At 36.0% G+C, this 20,366-nt stretch overlaps 1 protein-coding gene and 1 non-coding gene across 3 annotated transcripts; both read right to left on the bottom strand.

Annotated features, from left to right (window-relative positions):
- Positions 1-870: 870 nt before the first annotated feature.
- GINS1 (GINS complex subunit 1) lies at positions 871-19,062 on the bottom strand. 2 transcript variants are annotated; one of them, XM_039843546.1, is made up of 7 exons: positions 18,947-19,062; positions 14,761-14,825; positions 12,022-12,120; positions 11,410-11,500; positions 8,468-8,584; positions 4,905-4,979; positions 871-2,606 (listed from the first exon to the last, which is right to left on the bottom strand). In XM_039843546.1, exons 1-7 carry the CDS (start codon positions 19,019-19,021, stop codon positions 2,538-2,540), a joined length of 591 nt encoding a protein of 196 aa, XP_039699480.1. In that variant the 5' UTR covers positions 19,022-19,062; the 3' UTR covers positions 871-2,537. The 2 variants fall into 2 exon arrangements, with proteins under 2 accessions (XP_039699480.1, XP_039699481.1); XM_039843547.1 differs by lacking the exon at positions 12,022-12,120.
- On the bottom strand, positions 9,515-9,621 carry LOC120587025 (U6 spliceosomal RNA). The gene has a single exon (XR_005648853.1). It is a non-coding gene; the product is annotated as a U6 spliceosomal RNA (small nuclear RNA).
- Positions 19,063-20,366: the final 1,304 nt, after the last annotated feature.

The raw sequence follows: 20,366 nt of genomic DNA, 5'->3' as shown, positions 1-20,366 counted from the left end.
ACACTGATATTCATAGCAGCATTTATTCACAGTGGCCAAGACATGGAAGCAACCGAAGTGTCTAAAGATTGGCTAAAGAAGCTGTGGTACATATTTACAATGGAATATTACTCAGCTATAAGAAGAGATGAAATACTGCCATTTGCAACAACATGGATGGACCTTGAAATAATCATACTAAGCGAAATAAGCCAAACAGAAAAGGTAGAAAATCACATGATAGCACTAGTATGTGGGATATAAACTGAAAAGCAACAAATGAACAGGACAAACAGAGAATCATGGACATGGACCTTGGACTAGTGGTTACCGAAGGGAGGGGGAAGGGGAAAAATAAAAAAATAAAATGTTAAAAAAAATCATGTATATATAGTATAAAAATAATAAACTGGCATTTAAAAACAAGATAAGCTGCCAGCTATTAGCAGCAGCAGTCAACATTTTTCTGAACGTTCTAGACAACAAAATCAATGTGAAAAAGAAACGAGTTTATATAAATAGAATGTGGTCAAGTGATATCATAATTTGCAACTTTCATACATCAGCCAAAGCCAGCTAGAAAATATAATAGAAAAAAAGATTCCATTGATATTATCAACAAAAACTAGAAAATAACTGGGAAACCACTCAAAAGATATAGGATTGTACTTTATGTATGTAACCAGCTTAACAGCACATGGGATGGTGGTATTTAGCAGGTAAAGGGGGGACTTCACTTTCATTTTCTACATTGTATATTTTTTTAACTACACATATTACAATCACAATAAGAAAAAAATGGTATGTTTAAAATTCTAGCCACAATTCTAAATAGCCTGTCAATGTAAATCAATAAAACCTCTAAAATTTCAAATTTTCAACTAGTACACATTAACTTCAAATAAGAAATATACTTTATTTGGGGAATTAAACACAAAAGAACATCGTATAATTTAAGGTTAGAAATGATGGTGAGCTGGCAACATGGTATTGGCCTTCACAGTCATTTATTCTCTCAGGTGACTCACGTGGACTTGAGGGCTCACCTATGTGCATAGTTCCATGTGCTCTTAGGAGTAAATAGGAAGTGACTACAGACCCACAGTTAAAATATCAACATCATCCATCCCATTCACTAGGAAATTTTCCTTACTTTATCAGCAGAGATTTAGAAGAAAATCTGATCTGTCTATGAAAAGTATGGGAAGACATTATTTTTTCTTTTTTTACAAAAAAAAAAAACCATTTATTCAGCGTCATGATCAGACTATCACATTTAGCAATCAAGAGCATAGGTGCAAAAGAAAAAATTAAAACACTTTGTAGGAATGTTTTTATACTTTGCACAGAACAGAAACGAAAATAACCTGTTATACAATTATAGTCACAAATATACTCCAAGTTTTTTGCCCACACACGAGTATTGTCCAAAACATGTCTTCTTTGTAGCAGCTAGGCCCTGCCACCACTGTGGTTGGCCAAGTTCACAAATCTGTTATAACTTGTAGCTTTCCTGTCACTTCTCTGGCTCTCTGGGGAGAAATTATTTTCAATGATGAAAATAATCTGCAAAGGGCAGCCTACTGATCTAAGTAGGTCTATTATAAAAACATACAGATCCATATCCTAGGTAAAGTGTCTCTATAACTTGATTTTGGCTAGAAACATTCCCCTATATAAAAATGAAACTGTGTATACAGTGTGTATGAGGTACCAGGCTATCTAGTCTTAAATTTGAATGCCTATTTCAGATTACTGGCCTGGTCACAGAGGGGACTAGTTGGGAAAGGCCACTAATCACTAGGCAGGAGCACTCTGCCTCTCCAAATGCTACCATTCACAGTTCATTGGGCAATGAAACTGCCTTCCACTTAGCTCATGTGACTTTTCTGTCAACATGAATCTGGAGGAAAACTGTACCAACTTTCTTTCCTAGCCCTAATTTCTATTTCCCTTTCTAAACTAAACTGGTGATACTGGTGTTAACCCTACAAGCTCACAGACAGGCATGAGGCAGAACAGCTACCACTGTTGGTAATGGGCAAAACACTGTGTCCTTCCTTTTTTCCTTCCCAAATAGTCACACAATTGTCATTAAATATGCTGAAAATTTTTATAGACCATCATCTCCACCTGCCCCTCTGATTTGGAAACATATTCTAGAAAATCAGTTCCCTGGTACACAGTGCACACTACCAGAAACAACACAAGATGTATCAGGACCTACTCTCTCCCTAAACAGCCAAGTGAAACTTTTTGTTTAAAAGATTCTAATGTAATAAATGTTTACTTTCTTTAAAAAAAAAACACATATACACACTGTAGTAACTGTAGGGATGTTATGATTATAGATACAGATTACAAAAAAGAGGAATCATGTACAATATAAAAACAAACCATACTCTTTAGCCAAGTTTAGTCCTGGTTATATTAAAAAATGTAACTTTTAAAACCAAAGAGGGGTGGGGCGAGGGAGGGTAGAGAAAGAAGTGTAGAAGTTTCTGTGGATGTGTTCAGCCTTGCACCACAGGGAAGCTTTTTAGTCCCTCGGCGTGAGGTCATGACAGGACATGTTCCAGAACACCTTGTCTAATCAGCTGTTCACACTTCCACCGAGGTAGAAAGTGCTAAGGGGAACAGATGGAGGAGAGAAAGAGAAATGATTGGAAAAGAATTTCAAATTACATTTTACATCATTTAAAAGCAGCAACTGATTACACATTTTTCAAATTCCAATAGTTATATATATAGTTAAAAGCTAAACTTAAAGTATATTTGCTGTAAGACCAATGAAGGAAAATCTCCATTAAACCTTTTCTAGGATTTTGTCTAACATCTATTCTAATAACATTGGCAACTTTTTTCCTGTACTTTTCAAGGATTAAAGTATTTGCAACCTATGAAGTATATACTTTTCGTGCAGTACAAGAAGACACCTGTACCCAACTAACAATGGTCCTCCATATCCTGAGAGGATACCATTCTCATCCTGAAGTGGAATCTCCTTGTCCGATGTTCTCTCAACACATGGGGCCGTAAAACAGAAGTGAACATTTCCTAAACTTTGGAGTGTAGAGGTACAGGAAGCAAGGCAGAAAGGCTTTCCAAACAAATGGGTGACCAAAGTAATGTCAAGGAAAAGACAGACATACTTGGGTGAAAATGAAAAGCAGTATATTAGAAGGTACAGAGCAAATAGCTTTAGAAAATCACTGTAAAAGAAGAGATTACCAAAAGTATTCAAGAAAGCAAAATTCAAAAGTAACTTCAGCGGCACTGTGCACCTAAAAGTCTTTCCTCAAAAATTCAAAGGCCTTATGTGAGACCTGTGACCAAATAAATGCATCCAAGCCAGTCATCAAGACACATGGTGGAAGGATTACTACCTAACTTATTGAATTCTTAGAAAGCCTTGAGAACATAAAATGTTAAAAAAAAAAAAAAGGGCAGGAAGCATATTGAGTTGTTTATTTAACAGTTATTCCAATGTCTTCTAAAAAGTTTCTGATTTCTAGTTTGCCATATTGACAAGCATAAATGAATGTATGATAAGAAAATGTCTCGCTATTAATGTTTATTATAGATTCCATAGAAAACATTTTAGATGTAGTCAGACATTTTAGAAGCCCCTTAATATCAACTATAGTAGATTACATGTTTTTAAAAATTTCCCCCCTTTTAAATTGAGGGTAGGGTGATACTGAGAAACAAAGTCACAAGCATCATCAAGAGGAAGGCATGGTCCACACAGAAAACAACTATTAGCAGAGGAGGGGCTCAGCTGGGTTTCCACCTGCCCCAGCCCTACCTAGGTACTCCCTGCTGCTGAGGAATCACACCACATTTAGTCTGAGCACATACTGGGTGGGAAGATTAGCCATAAAGCTTGAGAAAGAGATTCAATCACGAGATGTGATTTAGGAAGAAGTGACATTTTCTTACATCTTGCTTTATCTCGTGGACCAAAGCTTCACATTAGGACCTCCAGGAATACAGATTTTTATGAGAACATTAATTTATATTAGTATTAATTCATTAATATTATTCAATTCATTAAGCATACTACTTCTAAAAGGGCACTGGGAAGGAAATTTTGCTTTAATTACCAAAGATTTTAGAGTACCTTGAAAATCTGTCTTTAAAATATTTAACATTTGTTTTACAAACTTCTAAAAGCTCTGAGGGTACTCATCCGCTTAGGGAAATAAGCCCAAGAACCACATGACCTGAAGCATTCTTTTACTTCGCAGCATAAACAGACTTTATGTTTTTTGCCACGGTTATATGTTTTTGTCACAGTTGATAACAAGATAGGAGGCAAAGAGAGAAAGAGTAGGTTTCATTAGGTCATCTTTCCTCCTGTACTGTGACTACAGAAAATTAAGATAAGATTAAAACAAATTTAGCTGATGTGAATTAATCTAATGAGAACTTGAATATTTCTAAGGAAACAATATATTGAGATTCTTAGTAAGAAAAACAGTTAAAGTTACAACTTCACAATTTCAGTCTTTCCTATTAAATTATGTTTATGTATTACTTAGAAATTTTTGATCCATATCACTATGTTTGCTAAAGAACTAGGATTTATAAGTATAAGTTGAAAATGAGTACTTATCACCTTTTTAATTAATTATAATTTGAAGAAAAGAGCTAAATCCAGTATCTAATAGTGCCTTAACTGGAATAAGGCCCACTGTGATAATTTCCCTGGAAAATGCTTAGTGTTAAACACAAGTAATATTCCAGTAAATGAACCTTTTCTTACTATATGCAACATTTGCCTCAACATGTCTTTATATTTAGAAAAGTAGTCTAAACATAAACATAATGCCTAGATATAAATGATCAACATAAGGTGAAGTTTATTTTGCTACTGATATCAACACTCTTATAAGGTTTAAAGTATCTTAAGACAAAAATACCTGGGTATTTTTTTTTAATAGGACTGAAGTACCATCGTCAACTTCAAATTCTCCATAGTCTTTTAGACATCGCACCTGGAAGGAAAAACTGATGTTTTATCTAAATTATTTTTAATATGTAGTGACCATAAAATAAATAAGGATTATATAAATACCCACATAGTAAAGTACTAGGCTTTCTTTCAGTTTGTTCCTTCTCTGTGTACACAGGCCTAGTACTCCTACTGGGTTATTTTAGTGGTTCCAGCTGTCTTGTTTTGATGGGGAGGAAGAAAAGGGCAAAATCTCAGAATGTGTATGTGTATGTCACACTGACAGCAAGGAAAACCAGGGAGCTGCTAAGGGGAGATATCATTGCATTGTTTCCCCTCTGCAAATCCTGAAATATCAAGCAGTTGAAATATATATTTACAAAGAAATAAGAATGTTTTAGATCCACTCCAACCTGCCTCCTATAGATCCCTCCCATGAGATAACAATATCTGAGAACAGGTCATAGGTAAGTCTCCAAAATTTGTTTTAAAAAGATTTTTCCAATCTCTTTATTCAGACTCCTTCCCAAAAATAGTTAGAAGTACATCATGAAAGAGCAGATGCAGACTCGTGTTATAAGATTTGAGAGATTTTTACTCAGAAGGTAGGAAGTATAAAGAAGCCTTTTAATGACGACTTCTGCAACTGCAAAGAAGGAATGTCCCTAGAGAGGTTACAGAACTAGCTATAGCTCCAGGAGTTGCTACAGGAAACCAGGATGTTTTTGTTTTTCAGAACTCAAGACTGGATTTTATTTTCCTGAGTAATAGTGTTGGTATTAGTAAGGCCGACTCCAGCAGCAAGTTTCAGTCATTTACTTTTCCTAGATAATTTCCTCATGTCATATAATTCATCCAGAACCTTACCATGACTCCCCAAAGTATTTTAACTGAGTTCAAGAAATACTATTTTAGAAAAATCCCTACCACCACTACTACCTTTTTACTTCCTTAAACATATTACTGAAAATCTCAAACATATTCAAAAGTAAAAGTAAATAGGCTAAGATTATGAAACTCAATGTCCCATCAATTGGCTTCAACAATTAACATCTGGCTGATCTTGTTCCCTCACCCACTTCTAGATTTTGAAGCTAATCCTAGACACAGACAATTTCATCTATGACTATTTTAGTATCTATTTCTACAAAATTAGATTCTTTTTAAAAATACGATCTCAATACTATTCTATCTTATTAAAAAAATGAAATTATGAAATATCCAGTTAGTATCCAAATTTTCTAATTTATCCCATGAATTTTTTTACAAGTTGCCCTGCTCAAATCAGAGGCCAACCAAAGCTGCACATTACATGTTTCTGATACGTCTCAGTCTTTTTTAATCTAAAGAGTTCCTTCTCCCTTTTCACTTCTCCTTGGCAATCTGTTGAAGGAACTGAGTAGTTTGTTTGGTAGATTTTCTTGTGGATTCCTGTGGAGTCATTTAACATGTTCCTCTGTCCCTGAATTTCTAGAGACTGGATCAGATCTGGTCTAGTTTTCCAGCAAATGGTGTTATGTATGTCCTGTTGCAAGACCTCACACAGCACTATGTCTAGCTAGCTGTCTGTCCCTTTTTGGATATGTGGACCCCAAGAAGAAAGGTTCATTTGACGTATCCAAGAAAATTTTACCCGCTGAAGTGGATTCCCCATGGTCAACTAAGGGCCCAAATTTGATAAATAATAAGAGCCTAGCAGCCATTTGCTGACAGGGACTTCTTCTCACATACACTGTATACCAAGAAGAATCTCAACTGAACTCTGCTTCATTCATTATGTCCCACTTGTTTACACTACGAGCCAACCACAGCAGGGAAGCCCTGGTTTCATCTTTTGACCAATGGACTAAGACCTGCCCTGTCTATAACTACACAAATTATATCCTCATTTGCATCTATACCGACCAACCAGAACTGCATGATTTGGACCAAACAGAACTGTACAATTTGGAAAGCTCAATTACATGAAACAGACCAAAACAGGAACTGTGGGCAAGAATATTCTCTATAAAAGGTGACCTCTCAGTGGAGAGGTCTCAGTTGTCTCAGTGGAGCAAACTTTCAGTTTCTGCCAGATACACCGCCTCTCCCTGGTTTGCAAACTATTACCTAAATAAAGTCTCCTCTTTTTCACTCCAGTGCCCTTTGGATTTGTTTACAGATGTTAAGATTGATCAGTAGGTACAGGTGTTATCCAGACCCATTCATATCCATCCACTATTAAGGTCTCCATTACCTTTCCACCTGTTTTAGTAGCTATTAGCCTCCATGTGTTAGGGTTACGAAATGTCAATAATCTAGTGCTTTTATTCTTATTGCATTTATCAGTGGGAATTTTATAAAGAAGAAATTTCCTTTATAAATAATTTGGCTACCCCGAGATAGTCTGTAAAGCAAAGGCAGATGAACGCTTGATTACGTTCTTTTATTTGCTGCTTTTCAAAATGAGTTGCATGCCTTATATTCTCCAGGGGGACCCAAAGTTTTTTAAATTCTTGTAATTGTTGTTGCTTGGTGTCGTTATACATTCATACTGCTAACATAACTGATGTGAATCAATTCACTCCAGTTACCATTCATTTTGATGCTCAAATTATCCCTTCTTTGTCCAGTGGGAGCACCCTCAAACCAGTTCCCAAGTCTTTTGAGCACTCCCCATGTAGTCCTTGATACTTTCTTTGCTTTCTAGGAAGATAAGGTGTTTCATGCTCAGCCTGTATATTTTTTATCTTAGACCTAGAATTAACTTTTCTTATTTTTATTTTTCCAAGGAGTTCTGGTTTCCTTTAGTGGGAAATGGCATTTAGACTCCAAAATTTGGACGGTCATGGCTAGTGGTCTGGTTGTTGTTTCTAGGCTTTGTCAGTGGATAAAGCTAGGAAATTCTTTTTTAAAAAAAGAAATGATTCAACCTGAGTCCATGCTGATATTTCAAACTCGAGTTTGGGAATATAGGATTTTCACTTAGCTTTTTCATTTTAATATTTGAATCTCTTCTCTTATTTTGAAAATCTTGGATCCTAGTGTCATACTTTCTTGCTCTATTTTTCAATATATAAACTGTTTCAAAATAATGGCAACAATTATTACCAATAATATGATTACAAAAAAAACAGGTTAAAACTTCTTTATAATTCTTTTCATCCTTAGAACATACCCACTATAAATATATAATCAATTTATGTTTTAAGGTAATTTAAAATAATTCCAGTTTGACTAATCCAAAAATTTAAAACATAGGTTTGCTTCATTTTGCTTTCAAACTTTGTGGGTTGGTTTACCACTCTGATTTAATAATATGTAAAATGTTTACATGGTTCCAAAGTCAAAACTATTAAAACAGTTCTAATCAGTAAATTTTAGCTCTTGGATCCTATTCCCATCATCCTCCTTTAGACAGTATTTTTTGGTTTTGGTTTAAGTTTCCTTTCCTTTTTAATATAAGCCACTATTCATATACTCCCTTTCTTAGACAAATGGCAGCATAATCTATACATTAAAGAAAAATCCACTTTTAAGAGGTATACTTACTTCAATATATAGGCTTTTTGGAGGTTTCATATCCTGTGTAATATCTAAACCTTCATCTCCTCCCAATGACCTCATATAAGTAGCAAGGGACTTTTTATAATGATTAAACCACTCCATCTGCAAATATAAAGATGGTCATTTGAAAAGTTATAAGAAAACAAACTTGCAGAAACTGTACACTTACCGTTTCAAAAATAGCACATATCCCCAAATGGATCATTGCTATAACCATTCATTCATTTAAATTATAGACATATCTTGCTTTATTACACTTCACAGATAGTTTTTGGGGTTTTTTTGTTTTTGATTTTTTTTTTTTTTTTTGCAAATTAAAGGTCTGTAACTATTTCCAAGGTATACCTATACAAATATTGATTGCCTGCTATGAACCAGGCACTGGTATAGGTACTTAGGATGAATAATTTAACAAAATGAACAAAAATCTCTGTTCTCTCAGAAATTACATCCCAGCATACCTAATCACAGACCTAAGGAACATTTCGCAGAAACAGAACGATGAAAAATATGCCATTTCAGAATTATAATTTCTTCAATTTCTGCATTGATTTTTCTGAAAACTCTAAGACATTGTTGAGAAAACATCCAAATGTCCATCAACTAATGAACGGATTAGATATGTATATCCATACAATGGAATATTATTCAGCCACAAATCGAAATGAAGTTCTGATGCATGATAACATATAAAGGAACCTTGAAAACTCGCTAAACATGCTAAATGACAGACACAGAAGACCACATATGCATATTTCTACTTACATAAACATTCCATAATAGGCAAATATATAGAGACAGAAAGTAGATTAGTGACTTCTAGGGGCTGGGAAGAGGGAAAAGAATATGTAGTAAAACTGATAATGGTTACAGGGTTTCTTTTGGGGTGATGAAAATGTTCTGGAATAAGACAGTGGTAATGGATACATAATTCTATGAATACACTTTAAAAATACCAAATTGTTTACTTTAAAAGGGTAACATTTATGGCATTTGAATTATATCTCAGATTTTTTACTGAGAAATTTTTTTTAAAATGTGGAATGTTTCACGGATTTGCGTGTCATCCTTGCGCAGGGGCCATGCTAACCTTCTCTGTGTCGTTCCAATTTTAGTATATGTGCTGCCGAAGCGAGCACTTTATTGAGAAATTTAAAAAGATCTAAATATATGGAAGGATATACCATGTTCATAGATTGGATGATTTAGTAATGTAATAATGCTACTAGATCTATAGATTCAATTCAATCTCAATAAAAATCTTATTTTTTTTTAAAAATGGAACTTGACAAATTGAGTCTAAAATTTACATGGAAATGCAAAGGGTCAAAAATAGTTGAAACACTCTTGAAAAAGATCAAGATGGAAATACTTGCACAAGACTTATTCTAAATTTACAATATTGTAACAGTGTGGAATTGATGCAAGAACAGACAAACAAAGAAAACAGAAGAGAAAACCCCAAACCAAAATCCAGAGACACTCAATTTATGACAAAAGTGGCACCATGCACAGAGCAGTGGGGAAAGGAGAATTTTTTCAATAAATGGTGATGTCATCTCAATATCCATATTCAAATGTGACTTGACTCCTACAGTGAACACAAAAATCAATCCTAGTACTGTAGACCTCCTTGTGAAAAGTAAAACAATATAGTTCCTAAAAGACTACATAGAAAAATTATTCGTAATCTTAATTAGGAAAACACACACACACACAAACCCTCAGGTTCAATTTGCCAGAATGACACAGAACTCAGAAAAACACTACACTTACAATTATAGCTTTACTGTTACAGTGAAAGGGGTAAAAATCAGTACCAGACAAAGGAAGAGACACACAGGATAAGATATGCAAGAGTCCCAAACACAAAGCTTCTGCTGTTCTCTATCAGTGGAATCAGGACACATCACTCTCCTCGCACCCTGCTGTGTAACAATACACACAGAATATTGTCAAGCAGGGAAGCTCACACAAGCTTTGGGGTCCAGAACTTTTATTGAGGTTTCATTTCATAGGCACAATTAATTGAATCACTGGCCAAGTGATTAAGCTTGATCTCTAACTCCCTACTCCTCTCTGGAAAGTTGGACTGATATCAAGATGCTCAAGGTCCCAACCTGAGGGGACAGTGGGACTCCCCCCTCAAATGTGTAGCCAGTTGATTAGAAAAGAGGGTGGCCCTGGGAATGCCTGAATTTATGGCTGGTGGCTGTAACTGAGGGAATCAGGCATAGAGAAAGCTCAAGTTACTTGCCCAAGATTAGGCAGTGGCAGAGCCAAGATTTGAACCCAAGTCTGCCTGACTCCAATCCTGAGTCCTCAAATATTGAGCTAGCTTTCTGCCTCACTGACTGAACAAATCAAGTTTCACTACAAATATTCATGTTGATTAGAAAAGTGTACACACACACACACACACACACACAAATACACACATACCTATTTGTACACATTTTATGAAAATCCTCTAATAAAAACGCCAGCTTTTTAATCCTATTGTCATACTTTTTAATCTTAGTGTTATACTTTTTTGCTCTACTCTTCAATATATAAACTGTTTCAAAATAACGGCAATAATATTATTACTAATAACATGATTGCAAAAAAGATTAAGATCTTTGTAATTCTTTTCATCCTTAGAACATACTCACTAGCAATATATAATCAATTTGTGTTTTAAGTAATTTAAAATAATTCCAGTTTGACTTATAGATTAATAAGTAATATAATGGGACCCTTTGTTAAGTAATACTAGTTTACAGCATTTAGCTCCCACCATTCTCATCACAGTATACTAAATAAATACAAACCAAAAACTGCTGAAAAACAGGTGTTAAAAACAAAAAGATAAATACTATTATAAAACAATGCCAGAACCTCAGTATTTTCCAAATTCATAAAGTTGAACAACAGTGCTAACTTACTTCTTCAGCAGACATGTGAAATCGTAAATCATTTGGCAAAACACTGCCATATTCCCACCTAAGTGCTCTAATCCGAAGCAATCGGTCATACCTAGGACATTAAGAAGGTATTAGATGGCTTAACAAAAGGGATATCAGGAGAAAGTTAAGACTCAAAACAACCTAAATGTTTATTTGGCTCCTGAGGCAAATAAACCAACTGTAAGAAGACATCTTTGGGACAATGGAGAAAACATGAATATGGATTGGATAGAGGTGCTATTTATTAGAGATACATACTAAAGTATTCAGTAGTAAAATGTCATGGATGTTCTACAATAGTGTAGCATAAATAAAACAACATGAAGCAAATATGGCAAAATGTTAAAAATCGTTACAACTATATGATGGCTCCATGGTGGCGTTCAGAACACTATCCTCCCTAATTTTATTAATATTACAGCTTTTCATAAGAAAAAGTTTTAAAATAAAAAGAAGGGAAGAATTTAGAATCCCTTTAAAGAGAGACAAATCTAAGAATTTCTGTTTTCCATTTGAAATGGTTAATTAGGAAACCACATGGAAAATGCTTCATTGTTCCCTGCCACCCCAATCAAGAACTGAAAGGCTTACAGGTAAGCTATAGTGCAACGTCGATTTCTTAACAATGAACAGTGTCGAAATTTGATGGTTGGTATCAAATCACTTCGTCCACCTGTCTTTGTTTCATTCCTAGTTAAGAATATTTTAAAAGGAAAAGAGCAAATACGTATATTTCAATATAAATAAAAATTTCGAAGCCAACTAACAATTGACTTACATGCTTGTTTTATTATTATTAGCAGTTACCCTAACCAAATAATACCTGCCTCTATATCAGGGCTTTTTTAAATATGTTAAAAGATAAAAAAAGCCAAAAACCAAATAATTTGTCTAAAATCATACTATCAGCATTTCACTTAACTATTCAGTACTTTCCTTTTTTGCACAATGATTAATCTCCATTATTTCCAAAAGACAAACATTGTATTCACTCACTTTTTGGAATTCCTTTATCATGCTAGGATAAGAGACAAACCTAATACCATGGTTCATAAGGTTATGGTCCTATATCATGTTTTTATTCTATGTAGTACCCCTTCTTATAATAAAATGAGTTAAAATGGAGTTAAAATGATCCTTCACTCATCATATTTGTGGATCTTCAACTATATACATGTGTTCTTCACACTGAGAGGGAGAAAATTTGGTTCTACTCTATAAAATGTACAGCTCCTTAGATATTAGACAAGTATAACATTTTAAAACCAATTGTATAACTGTTTAATGGGTACGGAGTTTCAGTATTATAAGATGAGGAGTTATGAAAATGAATGATGGTGAGTTGCACATTATGTATGTATTTAATACTATTGAACTCTATACTTAAAAAGTTAAGATGGCAAATTTTATGTTATGTGTATTTTACCACAATTTTAAAAAACTGGGGGAAAAAAACAAACCCAGATGTACAGAGAGAATGAAAATCTACTTTGGAGTTTTAAAAAGAACCAGATGAATATGAAAAGAATTCCTTTATACAGTGTGTGCTCCATATCCTGAAAACAGAGGCAAAATATAAGCCCCCAACCAATCATGTCTTCTAGATCTGTTCTATAGACTTCTGCTACTCTGTGAAAATCAAATTTATTCTCCACATTGTTTACAATGTGCTCTGGATTATAAAGAAATAGTACAAATAAAATACACCCAAGATAATATTAAACTACTTTATTAAGTCTATAAAAACTTCTAAATACAGGGAACACAGGAAAATCATTCCCTTACTGGACCAAACTCTGTTAGGTCATCTCAAAATGTGTTTAAACTATTCACTTTTTACCGAGTCTAAGTCACCTCTCTTGTCACCTGGATGACCAGTATGTCTCCCTCTCCTTTCAGCTCCTCTGTCCACTGTCCATACAGCAACCAGTGTGATCTTTCAAAACATAAATGTGCTACCACCTGTCGCACATACTTAAAAATCTCATCTGGTGTCATGTTTTGCCTGCTTTCTAAGCTTCAGCCATTGGCCTTCTGTGTCAGTTTCTTGAGCATTTCACCCTCTTTCATGACTTAGTGACTTTGCATATGCTATTCCCTCCACCTGGAATACTCTGCCCACAATTACTGCCTCTCTAAAAACCTGTTTTACCTTCAGGCCTCAGCTGAAATGTCTCTTCCATGGCGAGAACTTCTCTGATTCTTCAAACTAATTATATTTTCAATTCATTATTCTCTTTCCTAGCACTCTGCTGTGTTCCTTCACAGCATGTATCCCAATTTGGTTTATCTGTACTTAATATCTGTCCTCCGCATTAGACATAGGGGCAGAAATGTTGGTTACTGTGTTTACTATTGAAATACCAGAGCCATTTGTCAGCACGTAATTGTTTAGTACATATTTGTTGAATGAATGAATAAACGAATGAATAGCTTGGGAACTTGTTTAGGACTTTATATATGCCTTACATTTCTGAAAACCTGTTGTGATTCAGTTCCTTATTCCATCTATAAAGACTTTTCTGTATCTATCCTTAAACACTGTAGTTGAAAATGCTCCTATAGTTCATGAACTCTATAAATCTTATCAGCATGCTACTGATTTCTATATCCAAATAAGTGATAAAAACATTGTACCTAACAAGGCCAAAGACGAAACCTCATGTCACAAATAACTTCTCTCTAGGTCAAAATCTGAATAACTGACCTATGATTTAGAGGTTGATGTTCTTAAGACTCTTTTGTGTCTTACTCTTCCCCAGATCACAAGTACTCATGAAGTTTATCATATAGCCCTAATTCTCCATTGTGCCAACTACCATGCTTAGCTCTAAATATTCTATAAATCTAGAGTCCTCTCATCTACCAACCTATAGCCTTTTGTAGCACTAGTTCTCAGTGAACTCAAGCTATTGCAAATCATTACTGCTCCTGCTAAGTTTACTAATTGCCCATTTTCTCATCAATGCACTAAGGTGTCTATCAATGAAAACAAGCAGTGGAAACAATACATTTCATTTTGTTCTGGTTTTTATTTGCTCATGTCTCATCTCTTTTAGGTTTACCCTAATATCTTTCAAGTCATACCAGTCAAACGACAAATATTTATTGAAACTCCACCACATGCTAAACACTACTTGAATCCCTGCAGATATAGCCGGGATCAATACCAATCCCTTTAGTCCTGTATACCTAGAGTAAAATCAGGCTAATGGAGAATTAGGAAAACAAAAATAAAAACAAATTACATCTAAAAACTGATGTAAAATTATCTGATGTCGATATCATATTTTAAAATTGTTTTAAAATATCAATCTTATCAAAACTTACACATCTGACTGGTTTTGTTCATATAAAGCTTTCATCTCCTCCAGAATTTGCCTGAGTCCATCCTCCTAGAACATACAAAATGATATTAATCTCTTCACTAAGTCTGTAGCAATATTCTATCTCTACTATGTTTATCTTTGATTTACATCTTATCAAAAAGCAACAGTCCTTTCACACCTACCACGATGGCTATAACAAGTATTGGCAAGGATGGGGAGAAATTGGGCAGGTAGGAATGTAAAATGGTATAGCCTTGTGGGAAAAAGGTCTGATGGTTCCTCAAAAAGATAAACATATTACCATTTTATATAGCAATTCGACTCCTAGGCATATACTCGAGAGAACTGAAAACATACGTTCTTATAAAAACTTGTACACAAACGTTTAGAGCAGCATTATTCACAAAAGCCAAAAAGTGGAAACAACCCAAATGTTCATGCACTGATGAACTGATAAACCAAATATGGTATATCCATTTGATGGAATATTATTCAGCCATAAAAAGCAATGCAATACTGATACATGTATCAACATGGAGGAACCTTGAAAACATTATTCTAAGTGAAACAAACCAGACACAAAGGACAAATATTGTATGAGTCCACTTACCTGAAATATAGGCAAATTCATAGAGACAGAAAGTAGATTAGAGGTTACTAGGGGCTGGAGGGGAGATGGGAAGGTGTAATTATTGCTTAATAGTTATAGAGTTTCTGTTTGGGGTGATGAAAAGGTTTTGAAAATTGGAGTGATGGTTGCACAACAATGTGAATGTAATTAATGCTATTGAAATATACACTTAAAAATAGTTAAATGGCAAATTTTGTTATATATTTTACCACAATGAAAAAATAGAAAATTTAACAATAAAAAGGAAAGAATTACTGACTACACAACCAACACACTGATTAAGGATAATCTTGAAAATACTGTGCTGAGCAAAAGTCAGACACAAAATAGTATGTACTTTATGACTGCAACCAGTCCTTTACAGAAAAAGTCTGCAACTCCTGGCACACTGAATCCAGAAATAGGTGAAAAAGACAAATATAATCTGTAATCATGGAAAAGTAAATCTGTGGTTACTTAAGACTGAAAGTGGGAGGTAGCTACAAAAGGAAAAAGGGAATCCTTAGGGCAACAGAAATCTTGATTGGGATGCTGGTTTTAAGGATGTATGATATTTGTCAAAACTCGAAAATCTGTTAAAATGTGTAAATCAATAAAACAGATGACAAAAACCAAAAATACTACAGAAGCAACAATGTATGATGACTGTAAATTATTATTTACTGAAAAATGCTCTTAAAAGGTTACTACCAAAAAAAAAAAGGAACAGTGTTTTGGGTTGTATTGTACTGCAAGAATAGAAAGGTCAAAGAAGTTTTTCTATTATCCACCTTGGGACAAATTTTTTAAAAACTTAAAAATAATCTTGGAGGGATAAAAAGACTAGAATTCTGAAATTCATAAATATTACACACTAGGTCTGTCAACAATCCAAAAATATGTAACCCATTTATTTTTCTCATTCTATTTTTAGGACCAAAATACATGCATTAACAAAAAATGCTTTGGCACTACTTATACAATTAGAAAATCAACCCCTTAACCCAGCTCAAATATAAAATAGATGTATTTCCTGATGAAAAATGTAAGCAAGACTTCTATCTTCCCTTTCAACAGCTGGTTAAAAAGAGATCATGGGAAAGTTTGATTTATTAGAACTCAGTTAAATATGCTTTTTATCAGCAAATATTATTTTAAGGAATAGTTGAAACTCTTGTACATTTAATAGATCTGTAGGTATACAAAAGACGAGTGTGAAATAATTTTGTAAAAATACACAAGCTTTCAGATTTAGATTTTTTTTTAATCTGTAGTGGGAATTGTACTTGTTTTGTGCCCCTACCTCAGGCTGTAAGGCCCTTGGAGTCCAATATAATTTTCCTAGGAACTCAAACTATTACCAGTTCCGCATATAGAAAGTGGGTAATAATTTCAAGTCGCTAAACACAGCACCTAACCATGAGGGAATCTGGAATGAACAAGATAGAGTCCCTGCTCTACACCCACTGATTATCACCTCTCTCAAAGAATGATTCTTGAAAGTCTGTGCAAGTCATAGGCCTCTGGCCCTCTGATCAATCAGATCAATTCTCAGTCTGCCCCTGCTCAGCTGTGTCACAGTGTCCAACTTCTGAAGGCTGAGTCTTCCGGGCTGCTGAGTCACCTCACTAGCAGGTGGGTTTGTCAGTGAAAGGCAAGAATCCAACGAAAGGTACAAAAAGTTCTCCATCAAACTAAGATATAGTTTGATGGAGAACCTTTTGTACCTAAGAGGGAGTGATTCTACAACTTCTTAGTCTCGCTCTCCCAAAGTAGTAAAGCAACACTTATCTACACATCTCTTCATTCCATCATCGCTACTGAAATTCTCACTTGTCTCTTAACTTTTTAAAGGAGGTAACTGTCCTGAAGTTGAAAGAATAACAGACTGGAATCTAGGAAATCTGTGTTCAAAGTGAGGCTCTGCCTCCAATATGCCATTACCTGATCCATAATTTCTCTCAGCTCAGCTTCCTCATCTGTAAAATGCCCTAATTTTCAAACCAGGTGTCCTTAATTTCAAAAATCACCTTCCCCAAAACATCTCCTGAATTCTGATGTTGTTTACTCAGCTCCCTGAGAAGCCTCCCAAGATCTTGATTCCTACCCCCTCATTCCTTACCCATCCCATCTCTACCCCTGTTCTAATAGTTACAAGTCTTGTTTGTTTTAAGTCACTAAAATCCAGACACTGATTTCAGGGCTACATTAGCTAGACACAGTTTGGACTATACCCATCTCTCACCTGATCCATTATAACCACCCAGAACCATCTCTCCATGCTTTCTTCTCTCCAACACATTCCCCACAGTGCTGTCATAAATATCTTCAAAACATAAAAAATGACCCAATCACTCTTGTCTTCCAAATGCCTTATGATATTATGAGTGAATATCAAACTCTACTAGACCTAGAACCCACTTTTGTAGTCTCCACACACACTCTGTCAGTCATCCTTTCTATGTGATCATGTGTCTCTGCTATCTGCTATATCCTTTGGCAGGTCACATCCTTCTGAGTAGTGACCTCATCCTTCTAGGTGTGGTTCAAACGCCTCCCACCTCTAACCTAGCTCAAATGGAGTTTCGCCTTTGTGCTCCTTGTCTATACCTCTTTGGTATAACTTTACAGGTTACATTCTATTACCTGTTTAATGCCCCTATCCCAGCAGAACGTGTCCTGGCATCCACATAGTAGCTGCCCTATGACAAGGAATGTAGTCAAGCATAGAATTCAGAGTGTAAGTCTGAAGCCAGACCACCAGGGCTTAAATCTTTAGCTTTACTTCTTATTGGCTGTCACTATGTGCAAGATAATCTCCCCAAGTCTCTGCATACATAGCTGGAAAAAATGGAAAAACAGTTTTAACCTCAAAGTGTTATTATGAGGACAAGAGATAATGTAGGTCGTGTTTACCACCCTGACTGGGGGTAGTAGTAACAGAAAAATAGGAAATCTCATAATAGTGATTAATAGCAGCAGCACTGGTAAAAAGACTTAGTCATTATGTCAAGTATTGTTCAGATAACCTGGCATACACCATCTCACTGAGCCCTCACTATACCAAGACTTGGGTACTATTATTATCTTCCCTATTTTTGCAAGAGAGAAAACTGAACACACAGAAAGCTTGAGTAACTGACCTAAAGTCATGTAACAGGCCAGAATCTCAGCCTGGCTCCAGAGGCCTAGCTTTTGCCTGTTTACAACAAATGCTAGATTATCAGGCACTCAACAAATGTTTGGTTAAACAAAGGTAGAGCAATAAAGCTATACATGGAAACACTAAAGGAAATATATTCATATAAGGAAATGCACCTAATAGCTGGATGATATAAGCATGAAGACATTCTTTTTCTTCCCAGACTCTCCTGCAACGTTCCAAAATCTTGGTTCGCGACTTTGGAACTGACACCATTAAGAAAGCAAACCCTCCGGGAGAAGTGCAAGGGAAAAACCGCGAGGGCTCGGCTCCGCCCCGCTCCGCTCCGCTCCGCCCCGCAGCCCGGCCCGGCCCGGCCCGGCCCTGAGGTCCGGGCCGCAGCATGCCCATCCAGTCTACCCGGTCCCTCCTCACATTGAAGGCTGGCAGCTGCCCTTCCGGCGCACGGTACAGCTCGCGGACCAGCTCCATGGCCTTTTCGCATAACATGACGGACACACCCCGGTCCCGCGGCTCTCACGCCAAGCGGTCGCCGGACTCACAGCCGCCGTCCTCGGGTCCTGCCGTTCCCAGTTCCACAGCTCCCGATCCTCGCCTTCGCCTCCGCTCTGCCTTTGGCGCCAAACACGCCCAGCCAATAGGAACGCGCTATTAGACCTCCTGGCCTACGGCAGCGGCAAAGGGACACATTTCCTCTGTGCTGCACGCAGTACAAGAGGAGTAGGGTGGCCCGGCTTCAGGAGGAGAGTGGGCGGGCCTCGATGCGACCCTGTAAACTGAGCAGAGATTCTTTTCCGAGTCCCCAGACCGCAAACCTAGCAACTTTGCGCCCAGCACAGCTTGAGAAGAATGCATATCTCGCAAACTTCCTTTTACCATTTGAGTCATTCATTTTTGTTTAGGGGTGCGCATTGTGAGGTTTAGAAGGCCCAGAAACTTGGTGTGCATTGTTAAGATACAGCGTTTCCTTTGTTTAGTTTTGCAGTGTGGGTATTTTGTTTTATAATTAAGGGAAACCAACTTTTATTGGTTATCTCCTGTGTGATAGGGGCTGTGACAAATGTTTCATTTAATTCTCAGAATTAACCCTAAAGTGGTTATTAAGACTCTTGGTACTGATTGGGACACAGAAGTTTCATAACTTGCCCAAGGTCACATAGACTCTGTATTTAAGCGTTCAACTCCACAGTACTACCTTTGATTTTAAAAGTTATTTTAAAAACATTTGTAAAATAGCAATAGTCACAAGGTCTACAGAGTGGTAAAAATGCCCTCTATTAACACAAATTCACATGGTCATATTCTTGTTTACGGGATTACAGAAATTTTCATAACCATATAGAATCAAAGATGGAAATTACTGCTATAGAAAATTCATTTTACTTGGCTATTTTTTTTAAGAAATAATTTTTAAAAAGCAATATTACTTGGATTCATTCTAGCTGAACCTAGAATCTAGGTTCCTCTTTCTCAAAAACAGATATAGTGGATGTGTGATATGAGAAATGAGCATGGGAATGGCCTCCAAAGCCTGATTCTTATCCTTACATTGAGCAACATTTCCTTTTCAACTCTACAGTAAGATATAATTTAGCTATGTGTTTTTATTAAATACACAATTCTATAGTGGACTATGCTACAGGATTGTGAGCCAAAGGGCACCAGCATCCACAACCTTCCTTTGCCATAAACCTTTTTAATTTCGAACCCCAGGCCTGAGATTCACTTCCTTACCTGTCCAGTATGGACAATAGTACCCACTTCTGAGGGGTTGTGATGATTCATTATCCCTTCAGCAAATATTTATGAAGTGTCTACTGTGTACTAGGCATTG

The sequence above is a fragment of the Pteropus medius genome, unplaced genomic scaffold (genome assembly GCF_902729225.1).
Source record: "Pteropus medius unplaced genomic scaffold, Ma_sr-lr_union100, whole genome shotgun sequence".
Classification (NCBI taxonomy): Eukaryota; Metazoa; Chordata; class Mammalia; order Chiroptera; family Pteropodidae; genus Pteropus; species Pteropus medius.
This window is presented reverse-complemented; position numbering and strand designations above follow the sequence as displayed.

What these genes read in the sequence shown, in the direction of transcription:
- GINS1 (XM_039843546.1), bottom strand. Translation starts at nt 19,021, where the DNA reads ATGTTATGCGAAAAGGCCATGGAGCTGGTCCGCGAGCTGTACCGTGCG. An exon ending in GGCAGCTGCCAGCCTTCAAT is followed by an intron (nt 14,826 to 18,946) that starts GTGAGGAGGGAC and finishes TGTATGTTCTAG; the next exon opens with GAGGATGGACTCAGGCAAAT. An exon ending in CGTTGCACTATAGCTTACCT is followed by an intron (nt 11,501 to 12,021) that starts GTAAGCCTTTCA and finishes TTAATGTCCTAG; the next exon opens with GTATGACCGATTGCTTCGGA.